General features: G+C 41.0%; 1 protein-coding gene across 3 annotated transcripts in view; it reads right to left on the bottom strand.

Annotated features, from left to right (window-relative positions):
- Positions 1 to 21,897, bottom strand: part of LOC115793060 (ankyrin-3-like) — a 115,382-nt gene that overhangs the window by 20,397 nt on the left and 73,088 nt on the right. The window contains exons 17-38 of one of the 3 annotated variants that reach the window (XM_030747786.1): positions 21,371 to 21,469; positions 19,413 to 19,610; positions 19,028 to 19,126; positions 18,261 to 18,359; positions 18,036 to 18,134; positions 17,799 to 17,894; positions 16,470 to 16,542; positions 16,278 to 16,334; positions 12,413 to 12,536; positions 11,049 to 11,060; positions 8,606 to 8,693; positions 7,758 to 7,808; positions 7,069 to 7,178; positions 5,065 to 5,289; positions 4,767 to 4,921; positions 4,019 to 4,230; positions 3,628 to 3,835; positions 3,115 to 3,211; positions 2,023 to 2,251; positions 1,764 to 1,889; positions 1,250 to 1,372; positions 685 to 711 (exon numbers count right to left, since the gene is read on the bottom strand). In XM_030747786.1, the coding sequence (XP_030603646.1) occupies positions 685 to 711; positions 1,250 to 1,372; positions 1,764 to 1,889; positions 2,023 to 2,251; positions 3,115 to 3,211; positions 3,628 to 3,835; positions 4,019 to 4,230; positions 4,767 to 4,921; positions 5,065 to 5,289; positions 7,069 to 7,178; positions 7,758 to 7,808; positions 8,606 to 8,693; positions 11,049 to 11,060; positions 12,413 to 12,536; positions 16,278 to 16,334; positions 16,470 to 16,542; positions 17,799 to 17,894; positions 18,036 to 18,134; positions 18,261 to 18,359; positions 19,028 to 19,126; positions 19,413 to 19,610; positions 21,371 to 21,469 (2,607 nt within the window). Of the gene's footprint in view, positions 1 to 684; positions 712 to 1,249; positions 1,373 to 1,763; positions 1,890 to 2,022; positions 2,252 to 3,114; positions 3,212 to 3,627; positions 3,836 to 4,018; positions 4,231 to 4,766; positions 4,922 to 5,064; positions 5,290 to 7,068; positions 7,179 to 7,757; positions 7,809 to 8,605; positions 8,709 to 11,048; positions 11,061 to 12,412; positions 12,537 to 16,277; positions 16,335 to 16,469; positions 16,543 to 17,798; positions 17,895 to 18,035; positions 18,135 to 18,260; positions 18,360 to 19,027; positions 19,127 to 19,412; positions 19,611 to 21,370; positions 21,470 to 21,897 lie in introns of all 3 variants that reach the window. The other 2 variants (XM_030747788.1, XM_030747787.1) reach the window with 2 other exon arrangements.

The following is a 21,897-nucleotide window of genomic DNA, read 5'->3' on the forward strand; positions in this document are numbered from 1 at the left end:
ATGTGAATGCAGTGTGTTTATTCTTTGCAGATTACCAGTCTAAGTTTTTGAAAACATGACTGCAAATTTTGCAAATCTTAATCAAGTTGTTTGCCTAACCTTGACTATTTCAGCATCACATTATAGTAGAAATATTGTTACGTGGGGACAGTTGGAATACTCTCCTATAAATGTTTTGGTATGCAGCGGAGAGAGTTAGTATTCTTGCTACTCAAAAGCCAAGGAAAAGGATGAAAAATAAGAGAAAACCCAATACAACAAAACAATGACTAATTGGACAAATAATAGGAATTAAGATTACACCTCTGGCTGACAAAAGATACAATAGTCCCTATATGTTAATAGTAACGACGAAGTCCTGTTGAACGTGTATGGAAAATAAGATAGAGATGAAAAACAAGCCGAGAAGTGATACAGCAATTGGCTCCACTGGACTTGGGATGGAGACAATAAATAAATCCTTGCAGATTAAAAAGATTGCCATTTCCACTCATGCACTGCAGGGTCAGCATTGACACGGCTGTGTAAAAAAAAACGTGCACTCAGAAGCATCTTCCACATTCAGGTACAGAACGGAGACAAAGTATTTGCAACACGCATATTTACAACGTTTTCTGCAGTAAAGCCAACAGAAAGGACGACAAAGAAGAAGCGGCTCCATGTGATGATGAAGAATTTGTTTACCTCATCATCAGGATCAGACTCCATATCCTGTGGTATTCCAAGATGCATTGCAGGAGAGGAGAGAGATGACACAATGGAGAGCAGGGACGTTATAGTGAGCGGGAGGTGAAAATAAAACTCAGGGAATGAAAATGGAGCAGCAAAAACAACGAAAAGCATCAGAAGAAATCTATGAGATTAATAAAAAAAACAAACAGCAACATAAACAAAAGCAAAAGCAAAATAAAAACAGTTTCTTGTGATCAATCAACACCACAACAAACAAACAAAGTATTGCTTTTTTTTTTGCATAATTCTTATGTACCCACAGTGAGCCAGGCACCAGAAGAAAGCATGATGTGTATGTGTGGCTGCAATGTGTACGTTGTGGGGTCTCATGACTGGCACAGGCTTTAACATTAATAAAAGACACAAGGAGCAGGCAGTCACTTCTAGAGCAAGTGAGCTTCAATGGCTTCTCTTGATGTCAGGACGACAGCGTTTCCTGTTCTTCAACTGGTTCATTTACATGTAGATGGTATGATATGGCCTAAAAGGATGACGAGTTCAAACATGGCGATCCTACCTTCTTGTGGGTTGGCAGTGTGATATTCAAATTGCATATAGCAGTCTGTGGAAGGCCTTTTGTGGTTTTTGGCTCTCTCAGGAAGGAGAGGCGGCCACATGGCTCTTGGCTCATGTCTCTGATCTGTAGAAGACAGCGAAAACAACCCGAATGTCACTAAAATGCCTTCTTTCTCAATTCCAGGAGTGGAATTATCATTGTACCACAACCTATTGCAGTGTCTTTATATAAATGTAAAGATTTAACAGAAAAAAATATAATTCATTTATAAGCATGTATGTCAAAGACCATGAGAAAAGAATGAGTCTGACCTGTGACAATCCTAACAGTCACTTTCAAATGTTTTTACAGTAAAGTTCTAACTCAGTGGAGAATCTGGGGTGCAGCGACCCCAAATTTCCATTGCTAATAATGCTGACTAATAAGGTTAAGATAATTATTTCTGAAATGTGACCTTTATAAAGGAGTAAATGCTAGCAGACAGAAGGGGTGAGAGGAGGAACATGTCTTATACCTTCACGTTGAAAGGAAGTCTGTTTTCCTTGAAGGAGAAGAAGTTAAAAACCAGCTGCTGTCCGCTTTTGGCAAGAGGGGAAAGGTTGCCATAACAATCCACGTAGATCGGCTTGCCCTCAAGAACCTACAGAAGTTCATTATCCAAAAATATAGAATAGCACAGCACATTGTTTTATTTTATTGCATGGAAATATTCATTTCTCAGTGCAATCTTTAGAGGATTCTCTGCAGAACAATTATTTTCATGCCCATCACACCTCAATATCTTTGCTGCGGGCCACCTCCTCAAAGTTCTCCTGCTGCTCAAGGGTCTTGTCCACCTTGTCGTCTGTCATGCAGAAGCAGCGCAACCGAGCCTCGATAACATCATTCATCTTGGCGAACACCACAAACTTGGCCAGGTACGGCACGCAGATCAGCTCCCGGTATAACTGAGACGCTAGACTCACCGTCTCAGGAATCTGGTGACAGTCTGCGAGCCAGAACCTGAGGAGGAAAGATCAGAGAACAGAATAGGAGGAGGAGTGGACAAGGGGATAATTACAGATTACCAAAGGGTGCTCTGTTAATATCACGCTGCACACTTACTACATGATTTAAATCTAGTTAGGATGGAAATTCATCACTTTGTGGACTGTAACTAAACGGTTTACTTGCTGACTCAACAATCTGTGGTTGACTGACTTTGTACCACACGGTTAAATGTGTAACTAAGTGCAGCCCTGTCAGAGGGAAACTCAGGATTCTGTCAGCTAAGATGCTACCTGATGGTACTTTTGAGCTTTTGTCTTGTGATATATTATGGTATTGACTGCCAGCCTCTGCAAATATACTGCCAGTATTTTGAGGCTTACAGTGATGTTTTTGGAAGACATTTAAAGCCTTTTGGGTTTGCTTGTTGTGACTGCCACTGAGGTGGGACTAGACCTGCACCTAAGTTGCAGAGTTTTCATCAGTTTTAGAAAACATCACATAAAAACAATGAAAATGACATCATTCTTTTGACTGCCATTGCTGCATCTGCAGAAATTACCAAGATGCATTTTATTCACATTTATAGTGACTGAAAATTACTTCTCTGCATAAGCTCTGAGGAGAATATGATAAACAAGATTTTGTAGTTAAAAAACTGAACACTTTCAGAAAACTTTCATTTCTTAAAGGTTTTTGTTATAAAAGCCAATAAAGCTGGAAATACATTTAGGTTTCATAAACAAAAAAAATTACAGTGTTTTGATAAATACACACTGAACTGACCATACTATAACCTATTACTTTCATTATTAATGAAACTCCTTATTTTATTTTTATTAGTTATTGTCAACAAAAATAATCTAATCTAATCTCACCTGGCCGACACATTTGTGGTGAAGGAGACACAGTCAGTTACAAAGGACAGTGGTGTGGTTCCTGTGATGTCCTCCCACTGTGCAGGGGAGGTTCCTCCTGCAAGAAACAGGGACAAAAATTGAGCTCACTGCCTTTTCAGCATTGGCAGTTTTTAGCTTACATAATCTCTGTTCTTTTATCTTCTCAGTTCTTCCTACTACCGAAGCAGACCTGATGAGGCTAATAAATTCATAATGAATTTTGTACAGTACTGTGCAAAAGTCTTGAAACATTCCCTCATTTTCCCAGGAAATGGGAAATTGGTGCAGAAATTTATTGAAATGTGCAAAAATACATGGAGTTAGTATAATTCTACATAGTACTATATAATAAAAAGAACAAGTATCACTAATTCAAGAATGCAATGATTGTCAAAATATCATTAATGCATACTTGTACATAAATGTTATTCCTGTAAAGGCAGTTTGAATAGAGCTACAACTAGAGCATTGTCATGCTCTAAGTCAGCTTGCCTGTGATGCTGCAGAGCAGACGCAGGCAGGGCGCAGATTCGCCTCGATGGCCGCTGGGATGGCCTTCTGCTGATCTAGGTGGGACAGGGATCGTCATAGTGATCGGCTTGTGGAATTTTCTCCTCCTCGGCTCTACAGTGACAATGGGGCTGAAGGTGGCTCTGTTGCCAAGGACTGCCCTCACCAAGTCATCTGGCACAGGCTGGGCCTAAACAGAAAGCCAGGAAGACATACAGAAAAAAACACCTGGCTGATTTAACTCTGATTAATGTCAAGTCAATTTCAAAATATTCCAACAAACTAAGGGATGTAGCAAGAACCAAATGTTAAAAAAATGGTCAGGTATAGTAAAGAAACAAATCAGTGCACAATCATGGGAGTCCTACTGTACCTGCAGGCCAACACGGATCTTCTTGGTGAGGGCTCCTGGGGGGAATGAAGCCTGGACCATGTGAACAGTGCTGCTAGAAAGCACTCCTCCATCAGGACCCATATGGTTAGACTCCTGCTTAATCCGTGACACCACAGCAAAATACTGCGGAAAATCTCTGGTGACGATGCGGCAAATGCGCTTCTTCTCCAACTCGGCAGGACTATCCATCTCTGCAAGAGAAAAATGTATTTTAAACTGTCCCTTATTACGTTTCTAAACAGAGTCTCTGATTTCATAGATGCATTTAAATAGCATTACAGGTCATCAGCAGACATAGCCCTGGGAAGTAAAGACAATTATCAGAGCTGCAGAAAGGTATGATGACAAAAGGGGTGCCTAAGAAGTACAACAAGCTGTCCATACCTGAGGCCTTAGAAACTGCCAAGCAGAGACTCACAGCCTTGGCTAACTGCTTGAGGTATACCAGAGATATAGAAGCCATGAGAATAAACTAAATGTTCTCCAGTGAACCATCCAAGGTGTACTCTCAGTGAAAAGGGAACAATATGAGAACAGCCCCCCACCCCCCTCATTTATATTTTTATGAGCTTTTTTAATTAATCTGTATTTGCAAACAAAGACAGGAAGACTTTTAAAAGTTTGCTGCTGCCTCCAGGCGCTAACAACAGTGCATCCAAAAAGCACTTTATTTTGTAACAACTATTGTTGATATTGTTTGGACTGCACCAAATAACCTTCCTGTTACCTTCATCCATTCCAGAAAGCAGCTCTGTGAGGTCTTCTGGTCTGGTGTCAGACTGGTGCTCCTTCCATGTGTCACCATTGTCACTCCTCAACACAATCAGCTCCCTCTCTTTCCCCCGCATTGAACCAAAATGAGGGATCTCCACAATCACAGGACTTCAAGAAAACAGAGCACAAGAGTCTTGGTTAAACAGCTGCACAATCTAAAACCACTTTCTGAGTCATGATTTGTAAGTAGATGTAAAAAAAAAAAAAAAATCCTTTTTTGATGTGTCCCCTAGACTACTAAAAAAACCTACCCAAGGAACTGAGCCCCAGCGGGTCCGACCTCCACCAGTCGGCTGACCAGCCCCTCACCCTCCACCATTGGTGGCGGATAGGCCAGTTTGTGCCTTTTAGCCAGGCGACAAGTAATGCGTGTGGGTGCCGTGCATTTCCTGGGAGGGATGATGATGCGCATGCCATTGTGGCGGCTGCCTCTCATGGAACCACCACGAGCATCCACCATGAAACTGACCAAGAACCTGCCACATAAAGAAGAACATTTCAGAGCAGGAAAACAAAATGAGAAAAGAGAAAGAGAGACTAAAGCTACGGACACAAGTGAGGAGGACGAATTCCCATGCTGTGATCACCGTACACCAAAATAAAGTGAAGGAAAGGACAGAAATTAACAAAAACAGAGAAAGAGCAAGAGACAGGACGATAGAGAGGAGAAAAACGATGCTTTGAGTTCTGAAACTTGGCTGTTCTCACCTTCACCTGCCTCAGTTTAGGGGATTAAATGCTGTGTGAAACTAAACAGGATGCTAATGAAGTTTAGTTTCCAGTTCTGAGGCTGTAAGTGAGCATGTGCCAAAGATTCAGTCCCTGTAAAGCAGCATTTAGTGATCAAATATTAAACACCAGCACCAATCTTTTATCTAGATTGAGTTAATATGATTGATATTCTTAAAATTAAGAGGATGTTGTAGCGTCCCATGAATACAACCAATGCCAGAAATAAGAAAAAGGAATTAAGTTTTGGGTAGGCATAAAAACTTGCTTATGCAGTTTTTATGAATGGTCCTTAACCTAAAGCCAAACATGGATCTTTTTTTTTTTTCCCACAAGTGTTGTGTTGCTTGCTTAGTATGTTGCAAACAGTAGAATTGCTGTATGTTTTTGCAGAAGATTGATTTATTATTTTTTTCAATGTGCACTGTGAGAGAAAGGAATGGCACAATAAAGAAAGACTCCCAAACATGTCGACTACACAATTCTAAGATCTAAGCAGTGCAAATGAAACACCAGACCACACAGATGACACGGGGACAGACGGGACAGAGAAGAGACAGTGACGAGATGAGAGGGAGACAGAGGTGGAGGAGCGAGTGACATCACTGCGCCATCATGGGTGAAAGCAGCAAACTCAGTCATCACCTGGAGTCATATTGAGGGAGCGGGGAGGAGAAGCTGCAAAATAAACACATGGAGACAATGCAGGAGGCAAACCCCCAGAACCTAGTTTTAGTATCAGTTCCATAATCACTGTTGGGATCTCTAAAGACTACTGAAGATGAAAGAAGACTAAAAAGGTGAAAAATCAAGAAAAACAGAAAAAATGAGACACACTGAAGACAAAATGACAATGAACACGGTAATATTTAAATATACAGACACACTTACAAGGTAAAATAATGTGTCAAAACAGAAAAAAAGAACCAAAACTGAACATGATAGATCCCACTATTTCAATTCTTAGCAGCACCAAAGATATTTTTAGTTAAGTTCCGTGCAAAGACTGCACTGTACATTTTGGGCAGATCTTAACACTTTACAATGCCATATATTCAAAGTATGTAAATGACATATCGGTTTATCTAAATGAAACACATGAGCTGCGGTGCCATGAGCTCACAAAGAGTCTTAAAAAAATAGCATGATGTCAGTGAACGTGGGGGAACTCCGGGGCCATGTCTCTGGTTTTATGGTATGACACGAGAGCTTTAGAGGATGAAGTGTGTCTTGTTGCTTTAATGTAATGTGTACAGTAGCAACACTGCAGAAATCCCACAGCCCTGCACCTTGTCTGCATCAGTGCTGCAGGGTTTGCTGAATATTGACTCTTTGGGGGAGAGCAAAAGACAGTACAACATTTGTGTGCAGTAAGCATAAAAAATGTGTGATTTCTGCATTAGTTATATGAATGTACATGCGGTATGTGCATCTGTATGCACGCAGAATCATTTTAACATGTACTATAAGCGTATGCATGCTGGGAAACATCTTCACTGGCTGGATGGAAGTGCAGCTGTTCTTACCCAGAGTGAACTGGGCTAGACACAGTGTTGTGGCTGTGGTCCATGGTGTCCGGTGTCCAGCTGTAGCGTCGCATACACTCTGAACTGTAATCTCTGGTCACAGCAAGGTGCTGGGTGAGGAAGATACAAGACATGGGGATGAGAAAATATTTAAGTAAAGAGGGATTGAAGAAGAAAAAGGATGACAAAGAAAACTGACAGCAGACTTACAAAACTGATTAAAGGATACAGGCACAAGAAAGGAGGTGCGCCAAGATGACAAAAACAAAAAAATTAAAACTCATTGCAATGACAGATATGGGCTGATTACATTTACAACTTCTATTCCAGCAATGGCTGCCATCAGTGTTCACGGTCTTAAAATAGTCAAAGACAAAAAGACACTTGAATTGCATAAAATTATGAAGATGATACTAGACAGTTTGCAGTGAAGAGTCAGAAAAACAGGTGAAAAATATGATGCTTGAGAAACCAGAAAATAGAGATCAACTTTAATAAAAGATGAAGCATGTGAACACTGAATGATGGAACTCACATACACTGAAAGGAGCATGGGAATGACTTATGGCAGAGACCCAAAACAAACAAATATCCAAAAAAGCAAAACTTGAGAGAAATGGGAGCTGAGCCACTGCGAGTGAAAAATAACAAAACTGACGAATGAGTCGGACATCCAACGGCATTTATACCTTATTGAGTGGGTCAACCAAGTAGGAAATGTCTTTACAGACACTCTGAAGCTTAAGGAAGAAGAAAAACAGTTCAGAAGTCACAGTTATAAGCACTAGATGGGCCACGCAAATGAATTTATGGTGCCATGCTTCGGTGAAGGATTTCTGCTCCACGGAAGAAAACTCTGTTTTAACTCCTCAAACATCCTACAATTCAATAGGTGGGAGCAGATGTGACTACAACTGAAATATCGCTCAAAGGCAGCTAATGCAGAGCAATTGGAAAAGCAAACATGAGCTCATGTACATCATATTTACAGGTTCATGTACCAATTTACCAGGAAGCTCTGACATAAGAAAGAAAGTGTGCTTAAATATTCTTTAGATTTCCAAAACATTTGCTTTTATAGTTACAAAATATGTATTGTTTGGGATACTGGGTAATACTGAACTTAAACAAAATATTAGCAATATTTTCAGAAAAGCAGTTACAGTTTCTGTTATTGTTACAGACCACCAAAACAAGCCAATGACAGACGGGCTCTGCAGTTTTCCCCCAGAAAGTGAAAGGGGCCTCCCAAAGCTTTTGGGTTTGAATAAAGCTTTCGTTAAGGTGCGATACACTCACTCTCAGCACTTTGGCAAAAGCAGGCATGGCATTAACTTTTTCTGTTATAACCCTTATGCAAGATAAATGAAGCTATCCTGATCCTGGCTTTAATCTATCCAGCTTGTGTTTTGATCGAGCAGGACGACAATTGAAACAAAATCTGTAGAAGAAAATGTGGATAGAAGGAGACAAAAAGGGCAAAATAGTGGAGAAAAAAGATGAAAAGGTAAAGAGAACGACAAGAAATTAAACTTACTGTGTCTTTTGTAGGGGCCAGAATCTCCTCAATCATCATACTGTCTCGTGCAAAAGAGCTCCGGTTGAGTGTGTTGGACCTATCCGAACTGAAGGAGCGGAGGCTACATGTTACCATGCAACCCAGTGCCGCGGGCAACAACAAGTGATGGGCAGGGGGACACGGCATAAAACAAAAAGCAAGGAATCCATTACTACATGCAACCTCCAGGGGTTTTACTCACTGGACAGAAAGTCCAAAGGTAATATGGAGACAACAGAGAGAAGGAGAAGAGCCTGCATTTGAACAAGAATCAGATATTTCAGCAGGTTATTCAGAGATGGAAATGAGAGCGACGTCAGTTTGTTTGCATTGAGAGATAGAGGGAACGAGGAAGAGGAGAAGTAGGCAGACTGAAAGAGAAAGATAGCTGTGTCTACGTGTGTGATGAATACTAGTGTAACTAAGTCTGCCTGAGTGATGAAGTATGACAGACTAGGAGACTGTACGTATATATACCTGCTTGGCAGGTAAGAGCTTAAAGTTTTCAATTCACGCAGATCTTGTCAATGACAGAAAAAGAAACAAGATTCACTCAGAGGTATTTCAGCTGTTAAATCCAGCTTCAGCTCAAAGGCTCACCTTCCTTTAGTCTAAGATTAGCTGACCTAGACCTGATTCAAAGCAGCAAAATACAAGAAGGGAAGCAGGTCTTTTCTATCTATGCTGCAGTCTGCTTTATGGCTGTGTGTGTTGATGTGTGCCTATTTTTGCAGCCTCTTCAGCTCTGTGCTGTAGATTCATTTCAGGCTTTTTTTCTGTGCTGCTTTTGCTACTGAGATTTGATCATTGCAGAAGAACCAAAATATTTGCTCGATCCACAGTGACTAAACACTTGCCCAAAAACATATAGTTATGTGTGTGTGTGTGTGTGTGTGTGTGTGTGTGTGTGGGTGCCTGTGTGTGTGTAAAGACACTTAAACATCATACATGATAAGTGTGGTTTTTTTTTCTGTGATTGTGTAGGATACATAGCTTCAACAATGATACAATCCCCGGGAACAACTCGGTGCCTTCTTTTCTCACAGTACTGTATGTGTGTACTGATGCGCCGTGTGTGAGTGCAAAAGGGGGAGAGTGGGTGAGTGAAGGGGAGAAAATGCAGAGCTCAGCGTGTTTGAGTGGGCAAGCTATTCAGCACAGAGAGAAGCCCTTTATTCAGCAGAGCCTGCCTACCCCGGCATCGAAGTTACCAAGCAACTCTGTACAGGCTGAATGGACTCGCTGGCATGGCAGCACTGCACTATCCCCCACTACTCTGCTCTCATCCCCACCATGTTTGTTCTTTACAGCTTCCTCCTCTTTCTCATTCTGTCCATCCTCCTCCTCAAACGACCAGCGCTTCATCTTTCGCTCCTGTGTTTTCATCCTTGCTCATTCCCTTTTACTCCCTGTAGTCATTTATCCATTTCTGCATGTCATCCTTCTCCATAATGTTCTCCTTCTCTCTCTGCTTTCTCATTTCCTGAGTCACGATGCTGAAACAATACTGTGAAGTTTACTGGTTTATCTACTTAACTGAAGGATTTTTTTTTTCACTTTGCATCTATCCCACTGCTTTCCTCTTTCCTCACACCCTTCTCTGCCATCTCCTTTCCTCTTTCCACTCCATTCATTTTTACTGGTGACCACTCCGTTTTCTTTGCTTTAAACGCTACTTCACATTTTCAATCTAGCGTCTCAAAATATGCATCAGTCGTGCTATGACAAAAAAGCATTTATTTGGACTCAGAGAGGCAACTGTGGGCAACTGAGTCATTGAATATCCATGTGAGTGTTTCAGTGTTTGAATGTAAAGCTTCCATCTCTGCAAACCCAAATTTCATAGCAGCAATTGTGCCAAATCATTGTGGGACACCTCCAATTACGTCTATGTTAACAGATCATTAACCCAATGATGTGTCCAATCCCTGGAAGTTACACTCAGTGGTACTCCAAAAATATAAAGTGCCACTTAAGAACAAGCCACATCAAAAGTTTAGCAGATTACTCCGCACAACTCAAACTGAAGGAAGGCTCCACAAAACAGCTGCATATATTTTATGTCCAGCAAAACTTTCTCTTTTTGCACACCTGCATCAAAACAATAAACACATATTCAATTTGGAGATATGAGTATTTTTTTTTTTTTTTTTTTTTTTGACTGATGGGAAAAAAAGTGGAGTGATGACGATGATCTAAAAATACAACATGTAACAGCAAAAATGGGGCAAATACACTACCACAAACAGAGAAACAGCAACACTGGATGACACCAATGTCCAATGAATGACTGGTGGTTTGTGTTAGAGGTCTTATGGGTGTTGGATTAGGGTTAAAAAGTAGTTGAGGGGTCACAGTGAAGAGACACCATTCACAGACCTTTTACCTACTATTGGTACTACAACTACTACTCTTTTCTTACCTGATTCTAGGGCTAGAATGAGAGACAGGATGCAAGAAAACAAGAAAAAGAACAAAATAGCAGAGTGAAAAGCAAAGCATTTTGAAGACATTCAAGCGTGATGTGGCTTTCTTTTTTTCCAACATGACATTGATGCTGTGCTTTTGGTGGCACGCTATGACGAGGTACGAATTTGACCAGGTTTACATGAGGAGGTGTTGCCGTGTATGCAGCCCACTCAAAAAGCAGACCATGCAATGTCAATGTCATAAACAGAAAGGTAAGGGAAAGGAAAGAACTTGCTCAGCATCACACATTCATTGATCAATACATTATTTTATATATTTTCACACTCCTGCAAAGAGAGTCAGCTTAACAAAGTCTATATGCAATTACAGAAAGACACGGGGGGAAGTTTTTGGTATATGCGGATGTATTTTGCAGTGGAATAAAGAACTTTATCTGTAGGTGTCTTCACTTATAAAGAGAAGTCAATGTGACACTAATGTAATAAATGTAATGCTACTCTGAAATAGAAAGGTAAGTTAAGATCTTGTATGCGCTCATCATTGTATTATCTTATAATTCTGTTCCTTCTGTTCCTAACAACAATTTGCATAATTCAGTGTACTATCTCTGTCAAAACTTTTTCCAGGATGGGCCCATCAAAACAAACTTGCTCACGTGGAATCCCTCCAGTGTTTCCCTTGTTTGCCTTGCCCTGCTGATGTTAGCAGCTTCCTGTCACAGTCAGTGTGTCGTTTTTGTTTTTTTTTTTATCAATCCAGCCATCACAGTGCCATCTGCCATCTGTCAGTGAGGTTACAATACACTCTGGGACTGCACAACACGCCGCCGATGTGTTTTCATTGGCGCCTGCCAATTTTCCACAACATTCTTTGTCCACTGTGTGAAAGTGTAGTTACACTGACATGCAGCTGTTTGCCCAGCGTATCAAAGGTATCAAAGATAGCTGGTCCTTTGTATTTTTTTTTATTTATTTTTTGCCTGAGTTTCAAACAGGTCACACAAAACGCTGAATCATTTTGTCAGGTTGAATCATTAGATGGCAACTTCCCAGCTGCGCTTTCTGGTGATTTCCATTATGCTGTGTTATTGTGTGTGAGACTATATGTGTTTATGCTTGAATACACTGCGCGCATGCGTGGTGGATGGGCTGTATATTATACTACTTATTCAAGTGCAACAAACGCAATATATGTCATATCGGATATGGCATCATAAATCTGTGCATTGAGGGTGACCACTGCAACAATGGCAAACATGATGTCACACTTGGGCTAGTTGGATCAGAGAGCTGAGAGCAGTTCAGTGAAGTGCATCAGTAGTTTTTATGTGCATCTATAAAAATGACAGGTGCCTACCTGGCTGAGCGGGCTCCTATGCTGAAGCCCATGTACCCCTCCTGAGGGAGAGAGTCATCCCCCAGCTCTTTGAGGTCCTGAGGCCGCAGGTATTTGTCCGTATCCCCAGTCATTGCATCCTCACCTGGTGGAGGGACGAAACCATAAAACCCTCCTGTTAACTTCAAAAGCCAATCCGAGCAAGAGAGGCGATGCGGCACGCAGCAAAGAAAAACAAGCCGACACCAGCCTCTCTTTTATTTTATTAGAGTACTTAGAGAGGGCCTTGGATAACTATCAGCATCCTTCTGTCGATAAACCCAACCCAGGCTACCTCACTGCAACTACAAAGCTGTAACTTTTCTTTCTTTTAGTCTATTCATATCATTTGTGGCACACCAACAACATGAAGCTGGAACACACAGCAGCGCCGAAGCTGGACTTTAGAGGGGAGACAGTAATATTATAAGAGAAAGAGGCAGCAGCAAAGCCACTTTGCGGTATATCTGGAGCTCTCCTGTAAAATCAAACGCAGCTCATTTTCACTCAAAGCAGAAGATTTTATAGCTACCAAAGCCTGAGCACAATAAGCAAAGAATAATGAGAAAGTGCAGAACCGCACCGCACCTCGATCGGCGGACCGGTGGACGATGACACGCCGGTCAATGAAGCCGCCGGAGCGGCTACAATGTTTCCCCTTCTCCCTCATGTCCGGCTCTGTCCTGCCTGCAACAATCTGCTCCTTCACCGCAGCCCCTCCCCCCTACCTTCAATACTGCCGCACTCCGATCACACGCCACCACCAGCGTCAAGCAAGATGGCACAAAACGCAAGCATTTCCGGTGTCAGATTTCAAAATAAAACCAGTAGTGGCAGCGTTACTGATTAAACTCATCAATCAACGTCTACCGTTCAAGGAAAAGGCAAAGCTAATTATCAAACCAATCCTGATCACTCCCCATGTTTATTTTCTTTAAAAAAAATTCCAATCCAGAAATGCTCATCAAATAATCTAACAGAGAATACTGTGAACATGTAGTTTGTGATTGGTAAATGAGATTGATAAGATACATTTACAATTATATTTTGCGATCTTTAATTTAACCTCTGTTTCTTTAGTGTAACTTGGAGTCTGAAAAGTTTTTTTAAGTCTTGAACACCTTGATTCTGAAATACTGACACAGGAAAATACATAAATATTGCCGCTTTCCCACCAGTTTCCAAAACTCAAAAGAAGAAGAAGAAGACGAGAAACATGCATAGTAACCTTTAATAATATGGTTTTAGCATACATTATTGAACGCACAACTGTGACGTTTATTCTGGTGGAAAAACTGATATGCCCTCTTCCTGTGTTTCACAGCTATTTCTGTCTGACTTGACAGACCTGGAAAGCGATCCGCTGCTCGCTGTTATAATAAAGTGTCAAAGTCCCGTTCAAGCTAGTTATTCCGCCACATACACCAGAACCCCCGACACACACACACACACACCTTCCTATTTTAGCCCGTACTGTAAAGCATCTTCTGGATTACAAAAAACCCCAATATTTCTCCTTCCTCCTTAAGAACAAGTTAAAACAAAACAAACAACAACAAAAACAAACAAAAAAGAAACAATCCAAATGTCCACAGAATTAAAAAGGATGTGAATTACAGTCCACATAGTAAACTAACTTCAAATAAACTCCAATAACACTGAAAAATAACAGGCATAGGCTGAAGTAACAATTTCACATTGTTTCTCAGTAACTACTCTCACTTTCTTATTTTCTGTCCGTCTGTCAAGCCTGTGTGGCTTAGTAAGTTCACCGGCTATTGAAACTTGTTTTAAACCCCCCCAGCGACTTACCTTTGTCCAACGCAGCCATATCGATTACAGCTCTACTTGTATTTCCCGAGTAATTTTTGTTTTTCTAAAACGCCCACAGTGTGAAAAGTACACCCAAAGAGAGGTTAAGACAATCAAGCAGTTCATTCAGTGCTTCTGGCGCTGATGGAAAAAGCTGCCCTCTCGTCACCTCAAACGCTTAACTCCACTCCAACCAACTTGCGCATTTGTTGCCCGTGCGCACATCCCCGCCGCTTTCGTTGCGCAAATAATTTTAATTCAAAGTCTTCCGAGTTTTGCGTCTCTTTGCTGCAAAAAAGCGACAGGAGGCTACACAGAAACAGCCTAGATCTAAGCCTTCTGATATCGGTGGCCACACCGGGGTTAAATCTCTTACAGGCGGCTCAAAAAAAAAAAAAAAAAAGCTCATCTCATTGGATTTAAAGCGAGAGAGAGAGACTGTGCGTCTGTGGCTCAGCAGCATCCACAACAAACTCCAGTTGAAGAGCGTCAACAGGGGCCGCGGTGGAAGTGTTTACCGCTCTGTGGAGAGCACAGTCAGCTGACAGGTCGTTTGGGCAAATGCCTGGGAACATCAGTGGAAGAGACAGTGACGGAGAGAAAGAAAGAAGAAAACTTTCATTGAAACTGCCTTTTCTTAATCTGTGATGGAAGTCCCAGAGGGAGTTTGGCTGTGTGTCAAAATGGGAGTGGGGCTAAAATAATGACGAAATAACCACATAATTTTGCAATTTTTAATCTCTTGAGCAACATTTCTCTGTCTAGCTCTTCTCTCTGCATGTTGCACACAGCAACTACAACTTGCACAAGAATAAGTGAACGCAAGCAGCAACTGTTAACTGTAGTAATATTATTCTCTAAGGCCAGTGCAATAGGAATTGCGTCAATCTACACTATGATGCTAGCAGGGCACATTAAAAAAAATAATTTATTCCCAGTACATTAGTAATGTATAGATGAGCTTGTGCCCAGGAAGGCCACAATCACACACACAAGAAAACAACATCTAGCATCCACAGGGAGCTGTTAGTCACTCCAGCCTGCAGCTTAATAAGATTGACTTCCCTCATATAGGATTAAAACAAGTTGAAGAAACTCGTTACTTACTCCAACTCCTTATTTAACACATGCACACATAGAGCAAAACAACAGCATCCTATCAAAAAATAAAGGAGTGCAGACCTGAATGCACCTGCTAACAGAAGCCAGTGAGGTGGTGCTATTGGGCGACATGACTCTCAAGGCCACAGAAGCACAATACTAATGAATTACATGCACGATATAAACAGTTTACGGGGAGGACGTGAAGTCATGGACACTATAATTCCTGCGCAAGGATCTTCAGAACAAACCTATCCACTAAAACCTGATATGTGTGTATACTTGTTGAGTCTAGCTGTATCACTTCACACAGAAACTCCACACCCCCTCACCAACATCCCCTGAGCAACAGCCCATGAACAAGCTCATCAATTTTACAAGCACCTTGGCTCTGTGGTTCCAAAACAAAGGACAGAGGACTGAAGCGGCCAGTCCTCTGGACCAGTGGGCCTGCAGTCCTGAAGCAGCTATTCTGCTGCTAACTGTGTAATTTGAATTTTACATATACTGAAAAATGATTTGACTCAATGTATGCAGGTCTCTTCAGACTCCAACTCTGAATTTCGATGTGTGTCACACTGGCATTGCTTTCATTTTTTCACAGCTACACAATATAATGTCTGCTGATACATTCTGTGAAATAAAATTTCAATAGCTGAGACTTTCGTCTTTGTCTACATTGTTACAGACCAAGGAAGTAAAAACGAAAACAATAGAACAGTATATATGCACAACCTATGGAGCCTTAACAACATATTAACTAAAGAATAACCACAGCGTTTAGTTTTAGTGGACAGTGACTGGTTGTTGAGTGAGTTTGTCTGAAAACGTTCCCATGTAAATGAACAGCAAAGCAGACTAGTAGTATAGCAAAGGCGACGCTGTTAGTTCTAGGCAAGAAGCAAACAATAGAAGAGTGGATTCAAACCAATACCTTCGTCAACATCTGACAAAGACTCCTCACTGAGAGTTTCTGGCACATTGGCCTGGACTGTGTTTTGGATACACATACAGTGAAACATGCACGTTAATGAAAATTACATAACATAGCACACAGTATATGGGAATCATGCACTTTAATTGATTTTAGTACTCAGTGAGAGGATTTAAAAATATGTTTACATACCTTCATCATCTGACATATCGAGGAACTCATTCATGGTCTCGGGGACATTGATTTTGTGTTTTTCAGATGCACTCTGTAAATTTGAAAAGAAGACATGTAAATACCTACACTCTTACCAGATTTTTTTTTAAGTAGCTGCAAATGGATCGTGATATGTCACATGATCGCTTGAGAGCACTGTCTTACAAGTTGCTGTGAATTTGCACACTTTAGCTGAATCTTAAAAGTATTGTTGTGATAGTGTTGTTGACATTTTGAAAGTCAGCTTACAGCTGACAGCAAGGGGAAAATATGGGCATCTGTCATAATAAAAAAAACTAGAAGTACATCTTGATTATTACCCACTCTGAGTATTTTATCACTTGAATATCAGACAAATATAGTCAGCTGGCGTCGAGTTCAGCATTTAGGCTGCAAATAAAATGAGACTTTCACATCTTTTTCCTTATATAGGCCTTAGACTGGGCTCTGGCCCCTGTCATAGCTAGAAGTAGTCATGCTATGTGTCTGAAGGCCATCTTAACCCAGATAACTGACCAACAAATGTTCCGCAGGCTGCAGATGTAGGCTTAAGAGCAACATAAAACAACAGCAGAAGTCTCTGTACAGTGAATAATAGATCAGACACACAAAGGTGTGGAGAGATGACCTTGATCTTTTATTCACACTCCTGTAGATAGAAGCGTTTGTGACTAATACACTTTCTTGCTGATTGTGCTGGCTCCTCAGTGACCTCTTTGCCTGTCTCTTCACTCACACTCTTGTCACCTTTTCATCACTGCCTGTCTTTCTATACCACTTTCTCACTGATCTGCTCATCGGGATCAGATCGTTGTTAGTAACGCTGGCTATATGGGGAGAAACCTTAAGCTCCAATCTGAGCCGTCCCTTTCTCTTAATTAGGACAACTTCACACATGTGACACAGCGTGACAGACTGACTTGCAAGCTCATTTGCAGTATTCACACCTTAACTCCACTTACAGCATGCTGCTGGCTGTCTGGCAAGGTTTTATTTTTAGCAACGAGGCAACTCTAATAGTGTTACAGACAAATAGAAAACACGACTGCTAATGTTCATTTTTTTAATTATGAAGTTAATTTGCTACAACATGACAGCCATTACTTTATCATTTAAACTAACAAAGCTGATTTATCAATTAAAATCACATAGTCTCACACCCCCACAAAAAGAAAAAAAAAAGTCAATAAGAAGAACAATCTTTGCACAACTGTCATCAAGTTACACAGAATATTCATAAGCTGATTTGTGATGTAACAAAGATTGTGTGTCTTTAACCATGTGAGAGCCAAGAAGACAATGCCTTACCATAGTGGCTAAGTTTTCATCAGTCACAGGCCTCAGAGTGTCAACCACAGAGATGTAACCAAGACGGCGGGCAATCGATAGGGCAGTGTTCCCATTCTTAGCAGTGAGAGACAGACAAAGAGGAAGTTATGCAGAGAAAGCAAAAAACAAAAAAAAAAAAGAAAAAGCATTTAATATTTCATCAAACTTCAGCACAGCTGGAGAGTGCAAGTCCAGCCCATGTGTTTGTGCACTAACCACAGTGAGCTCGTTGGCTGAGGTCCCGTGCTGAAGCAGCAGGTTGATGATGTGGGTGTGGCCCTGCTGAGCCGCTTGATGTAGAGGAGTGTACCCGTTCTAAACACAGACACACAAGCACAATTAGTTTGTCCAGGAAAGGTGTAAATAAACTGTGCAGATATAGGAAAGTCTTCATTTATATAGTGATACAAGGTTGTGTATATGTGTGTGTGGTTTGTCTACCTTGGTTTTGCCGTTGACTCTGGCCTGGTTGTGCAGCAGGAAGTTTGCCATCTTTGCATTTCCATAGTGGCAAGCTACATGGAGCGGTGTGTAGCCCATCTTGAATAACAAATGATGGTGGAAGAGGCACAGACATGAAAGGACAATTAAATGAAAAGAAGAGAGAAAGTTACTCACATAGACTATAAATTGTTACATAACAGTTCACAAAAGAGTCAGCCCTCATTTTGGAAAGTTTATATTGTAAGAGGTAAAAATTACTATGCAAACATATAAATATTCTATATAGAAAACAATGATTTGATTTCTCAAAACATAACTTCAAAACTGCATCATATTTCATCTCCTCTATGAATTATGTGTTTGTGCATCATGGAGTTCAGTAGGTGAATAACCTCTTTGTTGTAAACAACTGTCCAGTCAGCACAAACACACCCCAAATAACCTTGTGTTAGCCCAACCTTCAGCTACTGCAGCTCTCAGTGAACGTGGTCATGTGCATGGATGTGTGTTTGCTGCATCGTGAGGCACATCCATAACAACATGATCACCTTCCACTCAGGTAACAAGCCTTTATTTATGCATCCGATAAGTGAGCGTATGAGCGTGCTGTTTTGACGCCATAAATACACTTAAGCTAAAGAAAAAAAAGCACATAGAGCAAATGTATTAAGGGGTTTTAAAAAGTATAAATATGCATCAAACCTCTACCTGCCTGCTTGTGTATTTGCAACGTCTGTGTATGCGTGCTACTGTGAAAGTGCTACCTTTGTTTGTGGGTTGACATCAGCCCCATGATTGAGAAGGACTTCAGCAACATTGACCTTGTCTTCCTGCGCTGCTAAGTGGAGTGGTGTAAGTCCACTCTGTATATACAAAAAAAAAAAGAGACACAAAAAACATGTAAATACACAGTTACATTTATTATGGTGGGTGTACGTGAACAACAAGAATGAAACACACTGTGTCTCTCAGAAAAACAGTTTGAGAAGTCTTATGTTCCACATGGTAAAAATCACAATACCAAGATGAAGCTGGTGAGAAGTGTTTATCTACAGGGTATTAAACAAGGACTGTGGGCTAGATGGATGTGTAATGCATTTACTGCATTTGTTCTGTAATTGTAAATATTATAGTTGTGATGGTTTCTACCTTGTTGCACACATTGACATTAGCGTTCTTGGCCAGCAGCAGCGACACCAGATCCACGTTGCCCTCCTGTGCCGCCAGGTGAATTGGGCTGATGCCTTGCCGCGTCACTGCATTGGTGTCTGCACCGTACTCCAGCAGTGTGGTCCCAATTTCCATTTGGTTCTTTTTGGCAGCGATGTGAAGGGGCGTGTAGCCATTCTGAGGTGTGCAAGAGAGATGGAGAGGTTAGGAGGCTGGGCTGAGCTCTTCTATGGACATGGTGGCTGGTGTATCATTTGTATATTTTATTGTAACTGAGAAATGGCTAGTTAAGGAAAAAATAGATATGATGAATGCAAATAAAATGGCAGAAAACACTTATATTCAAGTTCTGAAGCTCCATTAGACGAGTAGAAATAATTCTGAATAATAAACTTCTGGTGACAATATCATGTGTAAAACAGGAACAAACTTGGGATATAGTCATGACTAAAAATGTTGGCATTTTGCATCAGGGCATACAATCCAGTTAGTCATAAGAGCAAATATACAGCCCAAGGGTCTTTCAGTTTATTGACGATCATGAGGCAAGAGTACCCAGCCTCACGTGTCACAGGTATCGCTGACGGGAAAACCTCAGACAGAACATTTACCTCAGCTGTTAAACACATTCACAACAGTGAAAGGGCTGGAGACAAAGGGAACAAACAGGAGCACAGCTTAAAAAGGAACAGTCACCACCCTGACTTCCTCCCTTTTGCTACTGTGGAGAGGACCTGAGAGACAGCATTAAGCTAGAGGGCTGTATTCAAACCTACGGGCATCCTTGAGGTCTGCAATGGAGAGAGTAATTCTAGCTGAAATGAGAGTGAATAAAAGGATAAAGTGAGTCTGAAAGAGGGAAGAGCCTCTATTTAAAGAGCCTTACTTGGCTTCCTTCTTTGATTTAATTTATTGGATTGTGTAAAGCAAGACTTATACCTCAAGTCACAATCCATTTTTCCTATCTCCGTGACTCAGTAGAAAGATATCACACATGAAGCACAGATTATGATCCTGCAGGGAACTATTGCAGCAATGACTGCAATAGCTCCTTGCTTGTGTCTGCGTGTTAACGCCTCTATACAACTCCTGTTGTACACACTGATTGATTTGTTTCCAAAAGCACTTAAATTAGATCAAGCGCACCAACTTTAGAACCCAGCCAAATGAAAAACAATTTATAGAAGGAGAAACTGAGAGAAAGGAAGGCAGGGCAGAATGACTGAGTGTGGGAAGGAGACAAGAAAAGCAAAGGAATAAATATAGACAGACAGATTAAAGAAGAGAAAGAGAGCTAGGCAGGGCCAAAGCGAATTTACAAGTTTTGGTCTCCTTTTTTGCGGGATGTCATTTGACAGCTTGGGCAAAACAGGCATTTCCTGCCATATTTTTGGTTGTTTCTGGCTTTTGGTTCATACTCGTTCTGTGGTTTTGACAGACTTGCAAAGGCCAGCAGGAGACAGACCACAAATTGACTACTTATGTTTGTCTGTGTAACCTAACAGATTTTTTAGGCTTTTTATTGGGAACACATCATTTTAACAACTCTCGAAAAGACCAAAAAAAAAAAAAAAAAAAGAGGGCGGTTTGGCATTATGACTGACTCTGGAGTAATTACATTTTTCTTTGTTTTTAGGAGAAACGCAATATATTGCTTGCAATATGTAGCAAACCACCAACTCAAATTTGCTGACAGTATGACCTTATTTCAGGCTGGTCAGGTGATTTCTATGACTTGACTGAGCACAAAATTAAGCCCACACTTTCACTGATGATTTAAAGCAAGATGGAATGGATGGAGGAAATGTGCGAGGATTAGATCTGCATACATACAGACAGACATTGCATACAAAACATTATTAATGAGATGTTAATCAACGCATAAGCCAAAGTGAGTGCCTTTAAACGTGTATGTTTATATGCGTTTGTGTGGATACCTTGGCGGCAGCATGTGGGGAAGCTCCCTGATCCAGCAGCAGCAGTGCCACTCTCTGATTATCGTAGTGAGCAGCTACATGCAGAGGAGTTAGCCCACTCTAAAATACCCACGCACGCACACACGTACAAATGCAGAGACAAATACACACACACACACACACACACACACACACACACACACACACACACACACACACACACACACACACACACACACACACACACACACACACACACACACACACACACAGGCATGCAGCACCAGATTAGAAGATCACAGACACGCTGATAATGTAAATGAAAGAACCAAATTAAAACAGTGTTAAGAAATAGGTGGAAATGGACATCACACTGATGAAAGATATACAGTAAAGGACACAGTTAGAGCTGTAGCTTCATGCCAAAAACTACAAGAAGAAGCTAGAGGAAGATGAAATTATCAAGATACGGAGTGAGAGCACGTCCCTGCTGGCCTATGAAACCTGTCTCCAAAATGTAAGGTTTGCAGCAGTTAGTTGCAAATGGT

This window comes from Archocentrus centrarchus, chromosome 15, assembly GCF_007364275.1.
Source record: "Archocentrus centrarchus isolate MPI-CPG fArcCen1 chromosome 15, fArcCen1, whole genome shotgun sequence".
NCBI lineage: Eukaryota > Metazoa > Chordata > Actinopteri > Cichliformes > Cichlidae > Archocentrus > Archocentrus centrarchus.